The sequence below is a fragment of the Saccopteryx bilineata genome, chromosome 10, assembly GCF_036850765.1.
Source record: "Saccopteryx bilineata isolate mSacBil1 chromosome 10, mSacBil1_pri_phased_curated, whole genome shotgun sequence".
NCBI classification, from domain to species: Eukaryota; Metazoa; Chordata; class Mammalia; order Chiroptera; family Emballonuridae; genus Saccopteryx; species Saccopteryx bilineata.
The window spans coordinates 13365421-13385794 of NC_089499.1; the positions used below are offsets into that span (position 1 = coordinate 13365421).

Consider the following 20374-nt stretch of genomic DNA (forward strand, 5'->3'; position numbering starts at 1 on the left):
AAAATAAAAAAAAATTACCTAGCAGGTTGAGCTATTTATTTTAGACTTTTATTCATTTCACTCAATTCAACATCTAAGAGCTTAGGATACTGTACTTATTAATGAGCTCAATAAAAGAAAGGACATGAAAGGTTCAGAAGACTTTATGGCTTAGAGCAAGTTGAGTTTCCTTCCTAAAGGAACACTCACTGATTTCTACCTGCAGAACTACATATAATGCTGCTTTATAAAGAAAGCCTGGATGTATCCATATTTATTTTTATACTCTTTCAATTCTTTGCCCATTTTTGGGCCCAAACTAAGTGCTCAGTAATGTAATAAATCGGTGCACTCATCCCCTCATTTCTGCATACACGACTTGCAGCAAACACCTGTAGTAAGGCTTTTAGTCCTTGCATCACTCAAAATAGGTAACAATAACTCTCAAACGTAACAATAAAACAAAAGTGCATTCAAGAAGACATAAAGCACAAAAGGAAAGGTTAGGTAACTCTCTAGGATAATAAACTATAGAAACAGAAAAGATTCAAGGATGCACCATGAAGATGAAGAAAAACTGAAGACAAAATTAAATTCCGAACAGTAAAAATTATATTTTCCTCACTAACACCAGCTCATCTCCCCCGCCCCCGCCCCGTTTGCACAACAGGGAGAAGGCTTCGGTATAAAAGGCAGGGGGCTCTCGTGTGCAGAAGCCCCCGCAGAAATCCCGCAGAGCGATCTGCGCTCCGCCGCCCCGCCACGCCCCCGCACAGGCCCACTCACCCCGCAGCCGCCGCCAGCCGGGGAAGCGCTCGGAGCCTGGGCTCCGACGGGGCAACGGCAAAGCGCTTTGGAGAATGGCAAGGGAACCGGGAAGCAGGTGGGCGGTGGGCGAGCCTATCCGGATCTCGAAAGCCCAAATCCAAGATAAGCGGGCGATCGGCAAGCCCCGGCTCCGAGCCACACACCCGAGGGTCCCAGGACTGGGCTCTGAGAGGCCCGGTCGGCCGCCCCCCGCCCCGTCCTCAAGCTGGCAATGCCGCGGCCCCACCCCTCGCCGCCGGCCGCGCTCCGTCCCATTCGCCCCAGGCCTGGACTCTGCCCGATCGCGGCCCGAGGCGTCTCTTCGCTGAGGTGGGCCCCGGCTGGCAGCCACGTCCGAGAGATCGAGGAGCCGGGCTCCCATACCTGCACTTTCCTCCGCCCTGCCGTGTTCTGCCGGTGATGGGCCGCCATCTTGCATGTTGACACTCCGACGTCACTTCCGGAAGTGGCTCGGTCCAGGCGGAAGTCGCGCCTCCACCACATTGGCCAAGGGCAGGTGCTGCGTTCCCCGAGCTGGGTGTTTCGCCGTGACCGGTGGCCCTGTGGTGAGGTAGAAGTACGGAAAAATTGTCGCGTGTACATAGTGCCGGAGAGAGAGAGCTAGTTTCTGAGCCGAAGGAGCAATCTGAATCCAGCTGTGCGTGCCTCTGAATCCTGGCCGGCACTGCTCTCCCGAGAGCCAACTCCAGAGGGCCAAGCAGCGCGGCGGAAAGTGCTGGAAGAATTAGTAATGCCGGGCATGGGCGGCTGGAACACACACCCCGCCCCCCTCCACATTTTCCTCGAGTGGCCCCCATCTTCGGGAGGAGCAAAGGATCTGTTTAAATCAGAGAGAAAAGGATGTTAGGAAGGTGAAAAATACATACTAGTTAAAATTGTTCTCAGACAACTTTTTAAGTTGCGAATGCTGAAGCATTTGGGGGCTCACTCTAGAATCTGGTTTAAATCATCTCTTTCTTCTCCTGTGGCAATTAGACCCTTCTGGGTGAAAGTTCGACTCGAGTTTTCTTGACACGAATTGTCCGTGCTGAGGACAGTCAGACCCTTTTGTGAGAGTGAATCCTATAGAACTGCTCTGCCCCATACAGCATCCACGAGGCGCGTGTGGCTAGTGAGCACGTGAAATGAAACTAAAATGCCCACCAAATTTCAGAAACAATATGAAGAATGTAAAATAGTTGAGTAATCTTCTAATCTTCATATTGATTGCATGTTGAGATGATAATGTTTTGGATATGTTGGGTTAAATAAGATTTTTTTTTATTTTTTATTTATTTTTTACTTTTTATGACATGGATGTTAGTATACTTAAAGTTTCATATATAGTCACACACACATATATATACATTTATATGAATTTATATACATATATTTCTGTATAGTGCTAGTATAGAAATAATGCTTAGGAAAGTTCTTGTCTAGACAAATGTCTTTTAAAATTAATAAAGAAATGTGAATTAGAGAAGTAGAAACTAATGGCAGATAGCTTCTTAAACAAAAATGGCAGTGAAAACTTGTAAGTAAATTACCCATACTGCATTTTATTACACATTCATTTATTTATTCACCAAATATTATTTAACACCTATTAAGTACGTACTAGGCACTATGTTAGGTGCAGAAGATCAGGTTAACTGCACATAGTTACAGAATTTAGAATCTTAGCGTCAGACAGGAATTAAACATATAAATGAGTGTGGAGATCAGTGCAGTGAAGAAAGATGGTTAAACTAAACTTGAGTCAAGATCTGAGGATGGACTTAACTAGGCAAGGAGAGGGAACAGTCTGAGCAAAGATCTTGTGGCAAGAGGGAGCTTGAAACGATTTAAGAATTAGTGACCAAGGCTGAGAGTATAAAGAACAAGGAGGAAGAGTATACAGAGGGCACACCCAGCAGGGTCCTTTAGATCAATGGGAAGCTATTGAAAGGATTTAGGCAGGAGAGGGACATGATCTGCATTTTAAAAAGTTACTCAGAAAATACTTATTAAGTACCCACGATGTGTCAGGCGTCATGCAGGCATGTTACTCTGCACAATATGCTCATACCTCTCAGAAATAAATTGTTTGGTGGTTGTGGTCTGACTTTGGACCTGAAGAACATTGAAGTTGTGAAGTCCTTTTAAAGAGCAGAATGTCCAGCAATGTGTCTTGAAGTTTACCTTACCAGGAAAGAGAGATGGCCTTGAGTAGTAATTCATGACTGAATCTGAAAGAGCAAGATTGGAGGACTGGTGATAAGGAAACTCAGGAAGGGATATTCTGGGCTTTGCAGAATCTAAACCTAAAGAATGATATGGATGACATGAACTGCTCTGCGGATGAAATTTAGCCTCCTTTCCCAGGCTCAGTGCTTGAAATTTAGCCTCCTTTCCCAGGCTCAGTGCTTGCTCAGTGGAATTAGGAATAAAATAGTGATGATAACAGGATTGGAGCTACGCTTGGTATATACCAAAGCCATGACTGAGTGTTCAGGTTGCCAGCAATGGTGACCCATCCTGAGCTGGTGATATACCCCATGCTCCAGAAGGATCTGAAAACCACTTGGAGGCAAGTTAATTCCATTGACCTTTCCGGACCATTGAGGGAATACTTATTTGTCCTCCCTGAAACACACTTACTGTAGATTTAGATTAGCTTTTCCTGCTTGCTGTGCTTCTGTCAGCACCACCGTCTGGGGACTTACAAAATGCTTCAAACCCTGTCCTGGTGTCTGACACTGTATTGCTTCTGACCAAGAAACTTGCTCTGTAACGAAAGAAGTAATACAATGGGTTAATGCCCATAGGATTCATTGGTCTGATTGTATATTTGATCACTAAGAAGCTCCTGGTCTTATCGGAGCCTTAGTTATAGTGTCTTCTTTAAGAGAACCCTTTTTCATGCTGTCTTATAATGTGCAGTATATTTTTGAACGAGTGTCCAATATTTGGCACTCTTTTTTATATTCCTATATTGCTGTTTAACCACCCCAAAACTTAGTGGTTTAAAGCAACAACATATACAAATCTGTAATTTATGTAGGGCTCAATGGGGATAGCCTACCTATGTTCCTCTTGGATTCATTTGGGGCAGCTAAAAATTGAGGTCCCAGAATCATCTAATGGCCCACTCACTCCCTCACCTCTCTGGTGACTGGTGCTGAATCTACCAGGACACCTACTCATGCACTTTCCACAGTGCTGTTGGGCTCCTTACAGCATAGTAGCCGGGTTCCAAGGGGAAGCGTCTCCAAACAGTGACATTTGGGTGGAAACTGCGATCCAGCCAGCCTTTTCTTTTCTTTTCTTTTTTTTCTTTTCTTTTTTTTTTTGTTTGTATTTTTCTGAAGCTGGAAATGGGGAGAGACAGTCAGACAGACTCCCGCATGCGCCCTACCGGGATCCACCCGGCACGCCCACCAGGGGCGAAGCTCTGCCCACCAGGGGGCGATGCTCTGCCCCTCCGGGACGTCGCTCTGCCGTGACCAGAGCCACTCTAGCGCCTGGGGCAGAGGCCAAGGAGCCATCCCCAGCGCCCGGGCCATCTTTGCTCCAATGGAGCCTTGGCTGCGGGAGGGGAAGAGAGAGACAGAGAGGAGGGGGGGGGAGTGGAGAAGCAAATGGGCGCTTCTCCTATGTGCCCTGGCCGGGAATCGAACCCGGGTCCCCCACACGCCAGGCCGATGCTCTACCGCTGAGCCAACTGGCCAGGGCTTGAGTGTAACTTTATGAGAGACTCTGAGCCAGTGCCAGTCAGCTAAAGTGTTCCCAAATTCCTGATGTACAGGAACTGTCTGAGATGACAAGTGTTTATTGTTTGAAGTGTCTTGGTGTTGGGGTAATTCATTATGCTGCAGTAGGTAATTAATACATCCCCCCTTCTCCGTGAGGAGGCGAAATGTCAGAGCACCTCCACAACTCGACAACGATATTCTCGCCATCAGCCTCATCAATCTCCATTTAAGTCTTGGTCTTCTCTTGTGAACTGCCAGGAGGCTTATGTTGGCAGAATTTCTTCATCAACCTCTTGGCACTTCCTGCCTAGAAAGATTGGCATCTCTATTCAAAATGTAAGAGGGCTTGACACCTATTATGTTGTTCTCAGATTCTGAGACCTCTGCTCAATGTCCTGGACCAGTGTTTTGCAACCGCCCATCCATCAGAGATTTTATGCCCGTCCACAAAAGAATTGACCACCCTGATGTATGAAGACGATAGACCCAATGATTGATTATAGGCTCTGGAATCTTTATACAACATCAGGGTGGTTCACTCTTCCACAGACTGGCACGAAATTTCTGGTGGACTGGCCGTTGAAAATCATTGTCCTAGACAACATGAAAACTCTGATATCCTGGAAAAAAAAATCCATACACATATTAGATAAAAACGCAGTAAAATTTAAAAGTAAATAAGAGTTCTAAAAGGCTTCTGCTTCCAAATAAACCAGGTTTATTCTCGTTAAATCTTGCTCTGGATATTGGTCCTTCCTTCAGTCAGTTACCTGAGCAAGTAATTCACTTCCGTTTATCTGTAAAGTGGAATAACAACGTTACCTACCCCACGCGGCTCTTCTCAAGATCACTAACATAGTCTTAGCGCAGGACCTGGTATGTAGGAAATCTTCAATATATTTTAGGTATTATTTTTCATCATTACCTTGTTTGGGGAACGTTGCCAGAGTGTGGAAGGAACATTGTCTCATAAGTTTTATGTACTATAGGTTCCATCACTTTTTAAAGTTTCAGACCAGCTTGAAATTTCTTATCTTTTGTTCTTGCCTTCTCTCTTTTTCTCAACAGGCTGGAAAAAGATGTGTGATCAGGTCTTTTTACAAATTGTCTTCATGCTTAAATACATGTTTTCCGGCTCTGTGAGGACTCCGTCCACTGAACAAAGTGAAGGTAACCAGGTTATGTCCTCACAGACTTACCGTCACCAGGGGGAAGACATGGATATTTTAGTGTTTTTCATTTTAGTTTTTCAGAAGAATGTTTAAAAATTTGTTTAAAAAACACAAAATCATGTAGAGGCTTGGTTTGCAACTATTACTGTCTGCTAGTGATTAAGGCATTAATTTGGATACTTTAAAGATAAATTTTAAAAAGAATAAAATGTTAAGCCTCCTGTTGGTAAGGTAAAAGGGCTAAAGAAAATTTTCGTGAAAGCTGGTTATGATATCAATCAAATTCATGGGGAAATTGAGAGGCCAAGAGTGTTACATTATATAATAGACTACGAGATTATAATTAAGTAAGTGTGCAAAGGTAAACAATATTACATAATAAATATGGAGGCTCTGAGTGCTTAAGATGTTTGTCAAAGTTGTGTGCTATTTTGTCTTGTCAGCTAAATCCTTAGGTTTAAACACAGTCTTAGAAGGCATGGTACTAAATGACTCATCATTCAACAGTGAATTTATTTTTCTAACACGCTGAGGGGGAAAAGCCTTTAGTTTTAGTTTTATTTTTTATCTCTTTCTGTTTGTATTTTTTTACATGCCAGTATGTGGGAGAAATATAAACCGGTCTCTTTTCCATTCCAAAAATGTTTTGGTCTTTGTCTGTCTTGTCCGCTAGAGGGCAGAAGAGAACCATTCAGGCCATCCCTGATTTTGGACCTTTCTGGTTCAAATGTAGACAAGTCAGACCTTAAAATGCTTCATACTTATTTCCTGCTGATAAAATGTCATAATCAGAGTACTTTTTTCAGGGACCCCATAAAATATATATAATACACTGTGGAACCAAAAAAAATAAAGCAAAATTTATGCATTTATGGACAATTACTAATGGGAAGAAATATAAAAACTACATCGCAAATGTAATTTTTTGTGGTGGTACTTTTGTGCAGGACCTGAACTAGCTGAGGCTTCCTAAAATACTAGGCTGAAAAGTACAGTGGGTGTGAATCTTATTCCACAAACTCTGATGTATAAAGATGTCATATTAGATTATTGAAGTTGAATTAATTATCATTTGAGCTCCCAGCCATTCAAAATGCTGGGAAGAACCCACATCAGTCATTGCCAAGGTTCCCCTGGCTGCCCTGATCCACTATGAGGGTCAATCAGAGCCCAGGGCTCATGTACTGGAAGCACCAACAAGCCTCAGGCCACAGTGGTTAGGGCTGAGATGCCCACTGTCCTTTGAAAATGTGCAGGCCTCTGTTCCTTTTTTCTATTGAAACTGGGCTTTTTCTGTTACAGCTGAAAATCCCAGTGTCCATGGCCCTACCTCCTTAAGATCACCTGCCATCATTGACCAGGCTCTGTCACCACCCTGCATGCTTCAGACAGTGGTCACACTGTCACTCCTCGTGGAACCCCTCCTGCTCTCGCTGACCTCTCTGCCCTGCAAAGAGAACTCACTTGTCCCCTGCACACCTGTTCCCACCGGATTCGTAGGCGAGCTTCAGCAAGCCTGGGCTCTCACTAAGGGCAGGACCAGGGGTAGATTTAGGAGCTTCTGCTGAAGGCCCCGTAGTACCAGCCGCTCCCGATCCGCCGTCACTATGGACCAGCGCCATCAGCGCGAGGTGGGCAAGGAAGGAGAAGTGCAGCAGAACCAGATATCCTCTATAGTCCCCACCAGTTATCCTGCACAGAAGCTGGGGCTGAAGACAGTTCTCTTCCTAGCACTCTCCCGACAAGAACCGCAGGCGTCCTTTATGCCTCTAAACACCTTCAGAGTGCATTCAGAGAGCTTCCCTTGCTAATTTGTTGTACATGAATGCCTGCGGAAGCCTTTGAATGGTAAGTGCAGTTTCCATGGTGACTCTTCAGCGCACCTTTTTCTTGCTCTCACTCCAGTTGGATCTTCCTTGTTGAGCCACGGTGAGGTGATCGGGAAGGTTAGGACTCAGTCACATCTGCAGGGCAGGAGGAGGCGTGGGGGTGTGGCCGCTCAGCGCAGCCGCATTGTGAACCCATGGGGGAGGGGTGCACTGTGCTTGCCTTGCACGCTGCTTCATGGCTGCCCCGGCCACACTGTGGGAAATTGCCTGTAACGTACATAACAGAGGGCCAATTTCCTTACTGTAGGAGGAGAGCTTACAAGTAAATGTGAAAAATACCACAACACAATAGGAGATAAATGGGCAAAAGATATAAATAGGCAGCTTACAGAAAAAGAAAATGCATGGCTTACATTGTCTGAAAATATGCTTGATGTCATTCACACTGAAGAAAAACATATAAAAAAAGATTCCATTTTTTTACATACCAGCTTGACGACTATCTAGATGTTTGATAATGGATGGTGTTCAGAGAATGTGGAAAACCCACAATTTTATACACTCCTGAGTGGGAGGGTAAATCAGTGTCATCTTTTCCCCTCCTATAAATTTCATTCTACAAGTATAATTACATTGCCTTAACACAAGTAAAAGAATATTTATTGAAGCAAATGATTGGAACAGATTAGAGTTATTGATGCTTCCTGACAGGTATTCACACAGCAATGAGAGACAGGAATGAAGTTGGGCTTCCCTCACAGCCAGTGGGTTGCGTGCTCGACCTGTTTGCCAGGGACTGTTCAAGGATAACTGAGAAAAAAGTAAGAAAGTAAGATCACAACTCTCATGAACACAAGTTACGGATTTTATTTTGCTTATAACGAAGGAGAACTAGGCAGATGTCCTAACGGGTTCAAAGGAGAAGTCAAAGAAGCACCAGTTCCTGAGGAGTAAGGGAACGTGGAAGTGAATATGCAGATGGGGGCAAACCTGGTGCCCACGGGTGGGTCGGCTCGGCCGTCCACCAGACAGAATCCATTCGCATGTGAACTGACAGGAGTTGCTCTGCACTGGGCCAGTTACGGATAATTCGTAGAATACAAAGTAGCTCTCATAGAAAAAGGATCAGTAATGAGGCAGGGTCTGCTACAGTGCAGAGCTTTCCGTTCATTGAGGCCATTTTCTGTGTAAGATTTAAGTGATACCCGCAAGGAGCCTAACCGAGTGCAAAGTACTGGCGTCAAATGGTACGTAAAGAAAGGATATTCAAGTTCATGTACATGTGTACATCCTTATCTCACACGCACTGGCTGTTCCTCGAGGGGGAAGAAGAAATTGGTGATTGTGGCCGACCCTGGGGGGAGGAGTCTGAGATGAAAGGGAAATCTGTTTTTCTCTGTATACATTTATATACTGCTTGATACTTTCTTTACTTTTGCCATGAGCATTTGTCATTTTCTCAAGAAAAAGAAAAAGGAAATCTTTCCTAAACCTTAGTGTGACAAATAATAAAATAATGAACCATGTAAATCAAGCACTGCAGAAAATACAAGGAGAAGTAGATGGAGAAGTAGCAGTTGCTGCAGGGAGAGCCCTTACCAAACCTCCTGGTTTCCACAAACGAGCAGACAAAAACTAGTAAAAGCAGTTTTAACACAGTCTGTATATTAGGAACTGTTTGGGAGCTTCTTTAGAAAAGTGTTTTTATTTCAAATATATGCAAAACAGACTGGTCTGGTGAACTCACATGACCCACCAGCCAACTTCAACTGTTAACAATTCATGACTAACTAATTCCTCACTTACTTTCCCTCCTTTCATTTTGAAGCAAATCCCAGAATTGTATCATTTAATCTACAAATATTTCCTCTGGTGAGTATTTCTAAACTATAAAGATTGTCTTTAAAAACCATAACCACAATACTATTATCATTTTTTAAAAGTAATTGAATTAATTGGGATGACATTGGTTCATAAAGCCATACAGGTTTCAAATGTACAACTCAACATAGGAGACAATAATCAAGATGGCCTTCCTGTGGATGAAAGTTGGCTGTCTTTTTTCAGCCACCCTGTTACTCACCAAATGGGTTCATATATAAAGAGGCCATGACATCAGGAATGCAGGCAAGGCTTGGACTCAATAACGTGGACTTTTTCACACTCAGATTGTTCTGCTATTGCTACTGTTGAGTGTACAAAATGCCAATAGCAAAGGCCAGTCTTAGCACCTCATTCAGCATCAGTCCCTTGAGGGAAAAGCCAGACACCTGGTGATAAAGTCAGTTATGTTGGAGCATTGCATCATTAAGTGGACAGTAGTTTGCCCTCACTGATTTTTTTTTTCTGAGTATGGATTATTTTTCTCTGTCCATTAGCTTCTGCCAGCACCATTAGCCATGGACTTATTATGACATTCCTATTCATGATCAAGGTAACCCACCCAACATTGCTTCCAAACAAGGAATTAATTATACTATAAATAAATGTAGTGGAGATTCAACTATTCTTACCCTGTGTCCCCAAATTCAGAAGCAGCTGGTCTGATAAAATGTTGGAATGGTCTGTTGAAGACAGTTATGGTACTAACTGGGAGACAGCACCTTACCAAGTTGGGATGCTGTCTTATAGGGTATGATCTGAACCAACAATGACTATGTGTTGCCTTTTCTCTCATGGCAAGAGCACACAGGTTGAGAACCCAGGGGTGAAAGTAGAAGGGGCTTCTTGCAACTACAAATCCACTTGGAAGAATTTGGCTTCTTCTCTCATAACCTTCGCTCCTCTTCTCTAGAACTCTTAATTCCCGAGAGTGGAATACTTCCATCAGGATTCACAACAATGGTTCCATTGAATTGGAGACACTTCTGCACAGTGAAGACAGGTAAGACTATGTCTGGAACGAGATTCACTGAGACACCTCTGAATGCTTGCTGTTCAGCAGGAAAGGTCATGGAGGAGTGGGGGGCAGGTAATAGCAACCCAAAAAGGAAGGATTATTATGGACTGAAACCCATTAAGAATGAGGGTTGGGGTTGCCTCACTGGGCAAAGAATTTCAACCAACCAAGATACTGATTGAAGGCAAGGGCAACATGAAATGGGTAGTAGTGGAAGAAGGTTGTGATATACATCAGTGATGACCTGTGATCAGATATGAAGTAGAGAGACTTTGATGCTTTTAATTAGTGATGTGAACCCCCTCCCCCTTACTTGTAATTTTTTTCATAAAGAGTTTCGGTGATGCCTAACTTTAAGTTTTAATTCAGTGGCAGCCAGGTAGTGAGGAGACATACCCAGACCTGATGGTGCTGCGTACCCCCAGGAGGTCCTGGGCTTGACGAGGATATCATGATGGATGGGATTTGGTTTCCCGTTTTGGGGGAGAGGGTGAGAGCATCCTTATTTGTAGAACGTATCTCCTACCTAATGTTTTTGTTGTGTCGTTCCCAGCCTACGGGAGCGATGCTGTCAGCTAGGACTTCCTGAGGCCCTCCCACCTTGGGATACCTGAGTTCCATGTGGTTGGGGGATGGAGGGGAGGAGGGGAGCAGGGACCCAGGGCTCTGCCTTTGCTATGGTCTGAGGGTAGGGGGTCTAGGGTTTTGTGGGTTTACTCTTTATGGACTAATTTAAAGCATAAAAGCAGAAATTAGGGGATGGAAAGGGAGAAGCAGGGTCGTTCAGTCAGCCACCTATCTGGTTTACCCAGGGTTTGCTGAAAGAGGGACCTTCATAGGTAGGGAGGTTGTTTTTATTGGGTTGTTTTGCTAGTAGCTGTGTCATATAGCTGGGAACATGTTTATGGATGTCTTTGGAAATGGATGCCTTGGCATTCAAAAGCTAAACGTCACACTATACCGTTTTGTATTAGGTGGAAGCACAAAGTGATTTTATGAGTCTGGTATGGGTTGAAGGTTGAGAATGAATACCGAGCAGCAAAAGGGGTGGACAGAGCTGATCCTGTGCTTTCTGCCTCCCCCTGCCCCTTCTGTGATTGCCTGGGGCTTGCCCTTGCAGTCTGCATTTTCCAGACTGGCTTCTGGCCGGGCCAGCAAGGGGAGGCACCACTGGAGACTGGAGGAAGAGAAAGAGAGAGGAAGACGCCAGGGAACTTGTTCTCCCTGCTTCCTCTCCGTCTTGTCTCTTGGGCAGGGGCTGTGTTTCCTCCACAGTCTAGTGAGAGCACAGGCAGGGTGTTTTTTGTGTGAGATTGTATATGTGTTAAGCCTTTGAAATGTGTCTCTGGACCACTACATTTGCTATCTCTGCCAAGAAAAAAAAGAAAAAAGAATTGGAAGACACTGTTAATGATGTAGTCTGTTAGAGTTGGTTTTCTCTAAGTGGTGGCGTTATTGATGACTTTTCCTTATCTGCTTATATTTCAAAAGAGAAAAGTAATCCCCCTGTCACCTCCATTAATGCTCTTTGATGAATAGTGCAAACTGTCGCTGGGTATTTATTTTCATGGGCCCCTAATTGCAGTTAATCAAGCATTTATCTTTGCATTTACAAGCTCTTACTGCGGATACATTTTTAGCCATCCTCAGTAAAGATACATAATTGCAGTGGAAACCATAGAAATGAACATAAGCAAAAGGAAGAGATAAGCATACTTAAGCATACTTCCTTTTTTTCTAGCCACCTAGAGATTAGGAAGAAAAAACAGCATCTTAAATAGAATTTATGAGGCAAGAAAGCAGTTGGCAGGGAGCCCGAATAAAAACACCGTGGCACGTGCATGTAAAGAAAGTATATCCAGTACACTAATGTTATTCAACAACTAGAATGATGTATTATTTAATTAGTAAATCTCAAAGACCAAATCAAATATTTTATTTTCCACAATGTTATTTCTATTTTAAACATAAAAGAGTTACCTTGTCTAGATCAGTCTGACCTGCCTTGGCCATTCAGAATATTATTTGTGGAACATACAGTCCTTTTCATACTTAGTTGTGGTCTTGGTGACCATCAAGTATAGCCCTCTTATTTAACAGGAAATTAAGACCAAGTACTTTGTTAGATGAGTAAGTGGCAGACCCAGAACAACAAACTAGCCTTTTGACTCTACTTTCTCTGCTTCCTGTAAATTTTAGTGTTCTTTTTTTTTTTTTTTTTTTTTAAAGATTTTATTTATTGATTTTATAGGAAGACAGAGAAAGGCTGGGGGAGGAGCGGGAAGCAACTCATAGTTCCTTCTCGTATGTGCCTTGACCAGGCAAGCCCAGGGCTTCGAATTGGTGACCTCACCATTTTTCCACAGCGCCACCACTGGTCAGGCAGTATTAGTGGTTTTAAAATGAATAGTGGTTTTTCTTCAAAGCACAGGTATCCCTCCTCAGCAGTCCCACCTAGTGATTCTTTTATGCTCCCTACCCAGGTTGAGAATCTCCTACTTCCTAAATCAAAATTTAAAATCCCAAATGTACTATATGGGGGTCCCTGACTCATAGGACTAAGCTGCTCTCTCTTAGGAACTAGTCACTTCCAGTTTGCAGATTTCCCTCTTTTTCCACAGAAAAATGAAATGTATAATATATGCAAATAACTTGACCATCTCCCTGTCAGTCCTAAACAGATTAGATCACACCTAGGTGCTAGGAGCTAAAGATAACTTGAAACGCCTGTTCTTAAGAAAACTCGTTTTTGTTTGTTCCTCTTCATTCATTTATTCATTTCCCAGGAAATGTATAGTATGCACATCACGCTCCAGGCTCTGTGGTAGGCCCCCAGGGCTCAGGTCCTGAGCCAGAGGGAGCTGGTTGTCAATGCAGAGGTTTCCAAGGTTGAGGTCAAGGGAAAAAAAACCCACTAAAACTTCTACTTGTATTATATTATTTTCTATTTTCAGTTTTTATCTTTAACAGAATTATACATGATTAGAACTGAAGAGTCAAATAACTCTACAAGGCTTCCTGGGAAAACACCAGCCCTCCTCTGTATTTCCCCTCCCCGGGGCCACCCCTTCCACTTCCAGAAGGCTTTAGTGATTTACTGCCTATCTCTGAGTGACATGCGGATAGCTGTGTATCCTCTTCTTCAGCATTGGTTATCCTCTGCTATTCTGCCGCAGGAGAAGAGGGTTTAGGTCTCTTTCATCAAGCCCGCTTCAGCTCCCTGGTCCGTCCCAGGGCAGCGGCCCAAAGGAGAGCACACAATCCAGTTAACTGTCCTGTAACCCTGTCCCCGCCTTGCTTTCGCTCGCCTTCCTGTAATCTTCCTTACCTTCCTTCCTGAATGCCACCTGTGTAAAAGAAACTGCAAAACTGTCATTTTCGTAGCATTTGAGATCTTGTTCCCAGCAGTGTCGTCTGTTTGGTTCAAATAAATTCCTTAGTGTGTGTGTGTGTAACAGAGAGAGAGAGAGAGAGAGAGAGAGAGAGAGACAGATAGGGACCGAAAGCCAGGAAAGGAGAGATGAGAAGCATCAATTCCTTGTGGCTCCTTGTTGAAGCTCCTTAGTTCATTGATTGCTTTCTCATATGTGCCTTGACCGGGGGGGTGGGGGCTACAGCAGAGTGAGTGACCCCTTGCTCAAGCCAGCGACGTTGGGCTCAAGTCAGTGACCTTGGGCTTCAAGCCAGTGACCTTTGGGCTCAAGCCAGCAACCGTGGGGTCATGTCTATGATCCCACGCTCAAGCCAGCAACCTATGCTCAAGCTGGCGACCTTTGGGTTTCAAACCTGGGTCCTCTGAGTCCCAGTCCATCTCTCTATCCACTGCCTGGTCAGGCTCAAATAAATTTTTATAAAAACTCTCTACAGGTTTGGGCCTTCCTGCATCAACAGGGAGCCTATGATTGAACTCAGTTCTGACTCAATCTACCTGGAGATGGCATCAGATCCCACAGAGTCCAGACTCAGTCCCACAAGACTGCTCTTATCTCAGACAACCACATTCCACGCTGTCACCTGTGCTCCTGATAAGCTGTAAACTGAAGATTCCCATAACACCTTCTCTGGGTTTGATTAATTTTCCCAGGCAGCTCACAGACTCAGGAAAGACAGTTGACTTATTGTTAGGGGTTTGTAATCAAGGATACAACCAGGCACAGCCAGGGGGAAGAGATGCACGGGGCGAGGAGCTTCCATGCCCTCCCCAGGTGCACTTCCTTCCTGGCACCTCCAGGTTGGTGACAACCTGGAAGCCCTCTGACCCTTGTCCTTTGGGGGTTTATGGAGGCTTCATTATGAAGGCATGAGTAAATCTTGGGCCCTAGCGATCACTCTTACTCCAGTCTCCCTTCCCCTATCTGGAGGTCAGAGGGCGAGGCTGAGAATTCCAGCCCTGTAAGCACATGGTTGGTGCTCCCTAGCCACCGAGCCCCCTCCTGAGACCGTGTAGGGCAGGCGACAGTTTCTGCCCCCGGGCCAGATTAGAAAGAAAACTTTTTTTCACGGGCTGGACGAAATATTAAAATTAAAAATGTTAAATACAAAAACGATTCATTTAAGTAAACAAAATTTTATTATGTAATTTGTTTGTGAATAAATGTAAGTAATTTAGTACAACAAATTAACAAAAGAACTAATGTGACGTGTTGAGGCGCTTTGCATTGCCTATTTTTTTTTTAATATCTGGCTCTATACTTGTAGTAGCTATTCTTAACACAGCCTCCAAATGTAAATCATTCAGTTTTGATCTTGTTGGACTTTTACTTAGATTCATTAAAGAAAAAGTTTGTTCACAAATATAAGTTGAGCTGAAGATTACTAAATATTCCTTGGCAAGTTTTTTTTAATTTCCATATTTTCCATTATTCAATTGCTTATAAAAATTGCACAGACAAGTACAAAAGTTGTAAATCTTTATAATGGATTTTTTTTAAAAAAATAAAGAAGTATTGCGAATCCATTCGACCAATTATTAGAGGTTAACCCTAGATTAGTCACATGTAGAATTCTTTTCCGTGTATCACTATCTTCTTAAATATCTCGATTTCCAATAATCAAAGACACTTCCCCTTCTGAGTAGCTGAGATTTTAACTTTCACTGCTGTACAATGGTTAGATATCGTAGTTTATGTATAACGATTTAAAAGTACCACTTATTTCATTTCCACAGTGCGTCGTGCGGAGAATATTAAAAATTTAATCGTGGCCGCTTAAACTCACTACGCGGGCTATATGTTGGCCATGCCTGTGTAGGGGCTTTCCAGAAATCACCTCGTTCACGTAAACCCAGGTGTGATTGAAAAAGGCTTCTTATGAATGACAAACCTATCCAAGTCAGAAACGGCAGTGCCCCCTACAGGCAGTTTAACAGTAAAATTGGAAATGAAGCTTAACTTTCAGTAGATGGCAGTAGTCACAAAGCAGATATTTGGGGGTTCTTGTTTTTTTCTAGTACTTTAGCTTTAGGCATGGAACACAGCCTTAGGGCTAAAACACACGATCTGGAAACCACAGCCTGGATGGACCTTGAACAGCCCCTCAGCCAGCATCGCAGAGGGGGCAGCTGACCGCCTTCCGCAGGATGGACCATTCACACTCCTCCTGATAGAGGCCTTTCACCCAGAAACGGCAGTGCTAGCTCCTGGTGGTCAGTGCAAGGGAACCTCGGCAGTGCTAGCTCCTGGTGGTCAGTGCAGGGGAACCTCGTTATCGGAGTATATACTAGAGGAGTACCAAAGTAAAATGCTCGGTAGCAAACACGAAATAAATGCTCAGTGACAGATTCCCGTAAAGCTAGTGCCTCCTTCACACCCCCTCTGGCTTAACTGGCTTCCGTCTTCCCCCAACATCAGCCGTTCTCACGGCGGCCACTGTGCCAACCACTTGCAAAGTGACATTGCCAATCTTGCAAAAGACGTAGGATTTGACTAAGATAATGAAAGTGAGGGTGGAGAACTGATCTAATAATTATTCGAACGTCTCCAAGAAAGGAAGGTCTGGCGGAGTTTGGTTAAACTGAGCAAGGGAAAACCAGCAAAGATGATGGCATACCGGAGGCTTCAGAACAGGGTGATAAGGAATCAAAAAAATTAGGAGAGGTTCCCGGGGAAAAGAGATGAAGCCTTTGACTATTTTGCAAAATATTCTTTCTTTGAAACCTTGTGAAGGTCAAATGCAAAGTGATAGGGATCATATTTTGCTATCTTACAATAATTTTTTCCAGAAAAAAGCATTGCCCCAAACTAGTCTTGATTCACTTTTCTGTTCTAAGAATTAGTCCATAGTTGCAGTTACTATATAATTGAAATGTGGTTAAATATGAAGTAAGTTTACTATAATAATTTTTAATTCTTTTTAAGGTAAAGCCCCAGTTCACACTACCCCTAGCTCCCATTATTTACTATAAAATCTTGCTTCCCATTGAAGTAGATTCACTTAAAGTGACCTTTTCCCAGGGCCAATTATCCTCAAAAAGCTTTTTTCTAAAGAACTCCTTAATTCTACCCTAGAAGAGCTTAGAAGGCCCACGAGGCATGAAAGCATTTGCTGTGTACTGCGTGTTTGGTTAGCGGAGATTGCAGCCCTGGCTCCAGACCGCTGGCCCAGCTCCCTCCCCGAGAGGAGGGAGGTTTCCTCCTGACAGCTGCTCCTGCTTGTCCCAGGCAGAATCCTGGAAACCCTGGGCTGGCTCTCAGAAGCTGCTCTCTGGGCTTCGTGATAAAGGCAGCTGCTGGTACAACTGGCTGTTCTTCCTCCCTTCAACACTGCAGCCACATTTTTTAAAAAGGCGATTCATGTAAATAAAAGATTGATAAAGTGAATCAATTTCCAGGAAGGAGGGAGGTTCATAGTAATCACAGTAAAATCCCCTTTTATGAGAGGAGGTTAAAGCAAAGAATTCCTCCCCCCTCCCTCCCTCCCTCCCTCCCTCCCTCCCTCCCTCCCTCCCTCCCTTCCTTCCTTTCTCTTTCTTTTTTATAAAGGAATTATGAAGAAATTTCCCTCCCCATATCTATAATATTTATAGATATTTAATGTATTTCTTTTGTAAATTGTGTGGCAAGGGTAGAAGCAGGAAATCAGTTAGGAGGCTGTTGCAATAACTGAGGCAGGAGTTAGGAGTCACTTACACCTAGGTGGAAGCAAAGGAAGTGTTAAGATTGATCGTCTTTGAAGGTGGGCCCAACATTTACCTTGATGCATTGGTATGTGTGTGAAAGAAAGAGGGGCAAGGCCTTTCCTTTAGTTTTTGAAGCATGGAGTTTCCATTGACAGACATAGGAAACACTGTGGACTGGGCATGAGAACATCTTAGTACTGTAGCTTTGGATGCGTTAAGGTCAGGATGTCTACTGTACATCCCAGCGGAGATATCGAATAGGCAGCTGAAAAGACGAGTTTCGATATCAGGAGAGAGTTATAGCCTGGAGCTATAAATTGATTGTCGTCAGCAGATAGATGGTAGTTGATAGATGAGATCATCAGAGGTGGCAGAGAGGAGAAGAAGCCCGGGATGGAGTCCAAGGGCACTAACGTGTTCGGGTCTTGGAGAGAATAGGAGGACACAAAAAGGAAGACTGAGAAAGAGCTGCCAGAGAGGTGGGAAGGGAACCAGAGTTGAATGGTGTGTATATATGTATAAAAAGCAAGTGACTGTAAAAGGAGAGAATGATCAACTCTCTCAGGCTGCTAGATGATCAAAGATGTGGACTGGGAAATAGTCGTTGGGTTTAACAACTTGTGCTTCCATGGTGACCTGACCATGAGAAGTTTTGTTACAGGGATGGAGGCAAAAAGCCTGATTGGAACTGGTTTCAGAGAGAACAGAAGGAAAGGAACTGGAGAAAGGAAGGACAGATGACTCTTTTGCTGCAGAAGGAAGTAGAGAATTAGGGCAGACATTAGCAGGGAATGTGTAGTCAGAAGAAAGTTTCGTTTTGTTTTTAACATGAGGAAGTGACACATGTTTGTCACCTGGTAGATAGGCACGATTCATTAAAGTGGGAAACATTTTTGATGCAGTAGAGAGAAGGGAGACGTGATGAAACTATGTCTCTAAAGCTACAAGAGGGGATGAGACGTGCATAAGTGGAGGGGCTGGCTCTAGACAGGACCACGGAGAGTCCGTCCAGAGTAACGGGGTGTTTGGTTAGCTTTGTGGCATAACAAACTGTCCCAAGACTTAGTGGCTTAGCAGGTCAGCGGGACGGTTGGTTCTTGTCTGGGCTGTCTTGACTGATCTTTCCCGGGCTTGCTGTGGTCAACTGGTGGACTGGCTGGAAGTCAGATGATCTCAGATCATCTGTTTGGCACTCTGTGGCTTTCACATACCTGACAGTTGTCTGGCTGTCAGCGGGGGCTGCATTTGTTTTCCACATGGCCTCTTCTCTGCTGGGGGGCTCGCTGGAGCTTGTTTACGTGGTGGTCTCAGATTTCCAAGCTCAGCAAGGGAAGGCAAGCTCCAATGTACAAATATTTCTCAAGCCTCCATTTGCATCACATTTTCTAATGTCCTACCAGCGAAAGCAAGTCATAAGGCCAAGCCCAGATTCAAGAGTTAGAGAAACAGATTCTACCGCCTAATGGAAAAAGCTGCTTAATTACATTGCAGTGGGACATGGGTTTAGGGAGGGGAGGAATTCGTGGCCATCTTTGCAACTTGCTATAACAGAGAATGCAGTGAATACAAATGCATATGCCAACAGGTGGGTAGATGTAATAGTGGGATTCTGGGGAAATCCTCTTCTGAGTACTTTCATTTCTCTCATGTTGAAAACCCATGCCAGGCTGATGTTGATTTACTCATTTACAATGAACAACAAAACTACCAGGAGAACTGGGTCCTTATGGGAGCTTCCTAGAGTCCACCTTTAGGAAAAATGTCTCCTGGAAGCCACCTGACCATGAACTCTGGGATTCCTACAAAGGGGACTCATTGGATAACTCACAGCTGATGTCATGGAGATTGACAGCAAGATGTACCCATCCTTAGAAAGGACTTTCCAAGCTGATTAAAATGCCCTATCTGCTAGACGCCTCCTACTCCAGGTAATACTCCATGGGTGCTGCTGCCCTGTGCCCTCCGACTGTATTTTCTCTGTGGGTCAGCCCCTTTACCACCTGCTCTCCACTTCACGTGTTACCATGGTCTGCAGCAGGCCCTGTTCCTCCTGCTGTGGTCCTGAAGCACATTTTGACTTTCAAACATACTTCATCCCAACCTTTACCTATTGAATCTTATTAGTTTAACTACCAGTGTCCTGAGAGGTATTTACAGCTGGGTTTTTCTTTCTTTGAATGTATAGATTTTTTTTCAGATCGTTCTGTCTTCTGGATTTACAGTGCTTCCTTATAATTTCATGAAATCTCATTTAGTGAGTAGAAGCTTCTATTGGCCTGGTTTTATGATCAATGCATGATTTGTTTCTGTTAGTAAAATTAATGTCTCTCTTGTTAGTATAAAAGTACTTAGTTGCACACTAATAATTTTATTTTTTATTTATCGATTGATTTTAGAGGGACAGTGAGTGAGAGAGAGAGAAAGAGAAAGAGAAAGAAAGAGAAGGAAGCATTCATCTCTTGTTCCACTTAGTTGTGCATTCATTGGTCACTTCCCGTATGTTCCCTGACCAGGGTGTTTCGGGATGACGCTCTAACCGACTGAGCTAACCTCCAGGGCGAACGCTTGTAATTTTAGAGGGAGGAAGAAGGAGCTGAGGTTACCTTTATGACTGAATGTTTGTGTCTCTCTATCTTCGAATCTGTATATTGAAGCCCTAACCACTACCAATGTGATGGTATTAGGAGGGCCTTTGGGAGGTAATTTGGTTTAGATGAGGTCATGAGGGTGGGGTCCTCATGATGGGATTGATGCCCCTAAACCAGAGAGCTTTCTCTCCCTACGCCTACCGTCCTCAAGCCTCTGTCTTCAGTGAGAAGGTGGCTGTCTGCAAA

General features: G+C 43.9%; 2 protein-coding genes across 3 annotated transcripts in view; one reads left to right on the forward strand and one right to left on the reverse strand.

Moving 5' to 3' along the window:
• Positions 1 to 1511, reverse strand: part of WDR48 (WD repeat domain 48) — a 38707-nt gene extending 37196 nt beyond the window's left edge. For both annotated transcript variants that reach the window (XM_066244435.1, XM_066244434.1), the window contains exon 1: positions 1171 to 1511. In XM_066244435.1, coding sequence (XP_066100532.1) covers positions 1171 to 1389 — 219 coding nt within the window. In that variant the 5' untranslated portion in view covers positions 1390 to 1511. The remainder of the gene's footprint in view (positions 1 to 1170) is intronic.
• A 13-nt stretch (positions 1512 to 1524) lies between these two features.
• SCN11A (sodium voltage-gated channel alpha subunit 11) overlaps positions 1525 to 20374 on the forward strand; it is a 136233-nt gene continuing 117383 nt past the window's right edge. The window contains exons 1-4 of the mRNA XM_066244425.1: positions 1525 to 1658; positions 5592 to 5693; positions 6998 to 7543; positions 10319 to 10408. The gene's annotated coding sequence lies outside the window, so the exon portion shown is untranslated. The remainder of the gene's footprint in view (positions 1659 to 5591; positions 5694 to 6997; positions 7544 to 10318; positions 10409 to 20374) is intronic.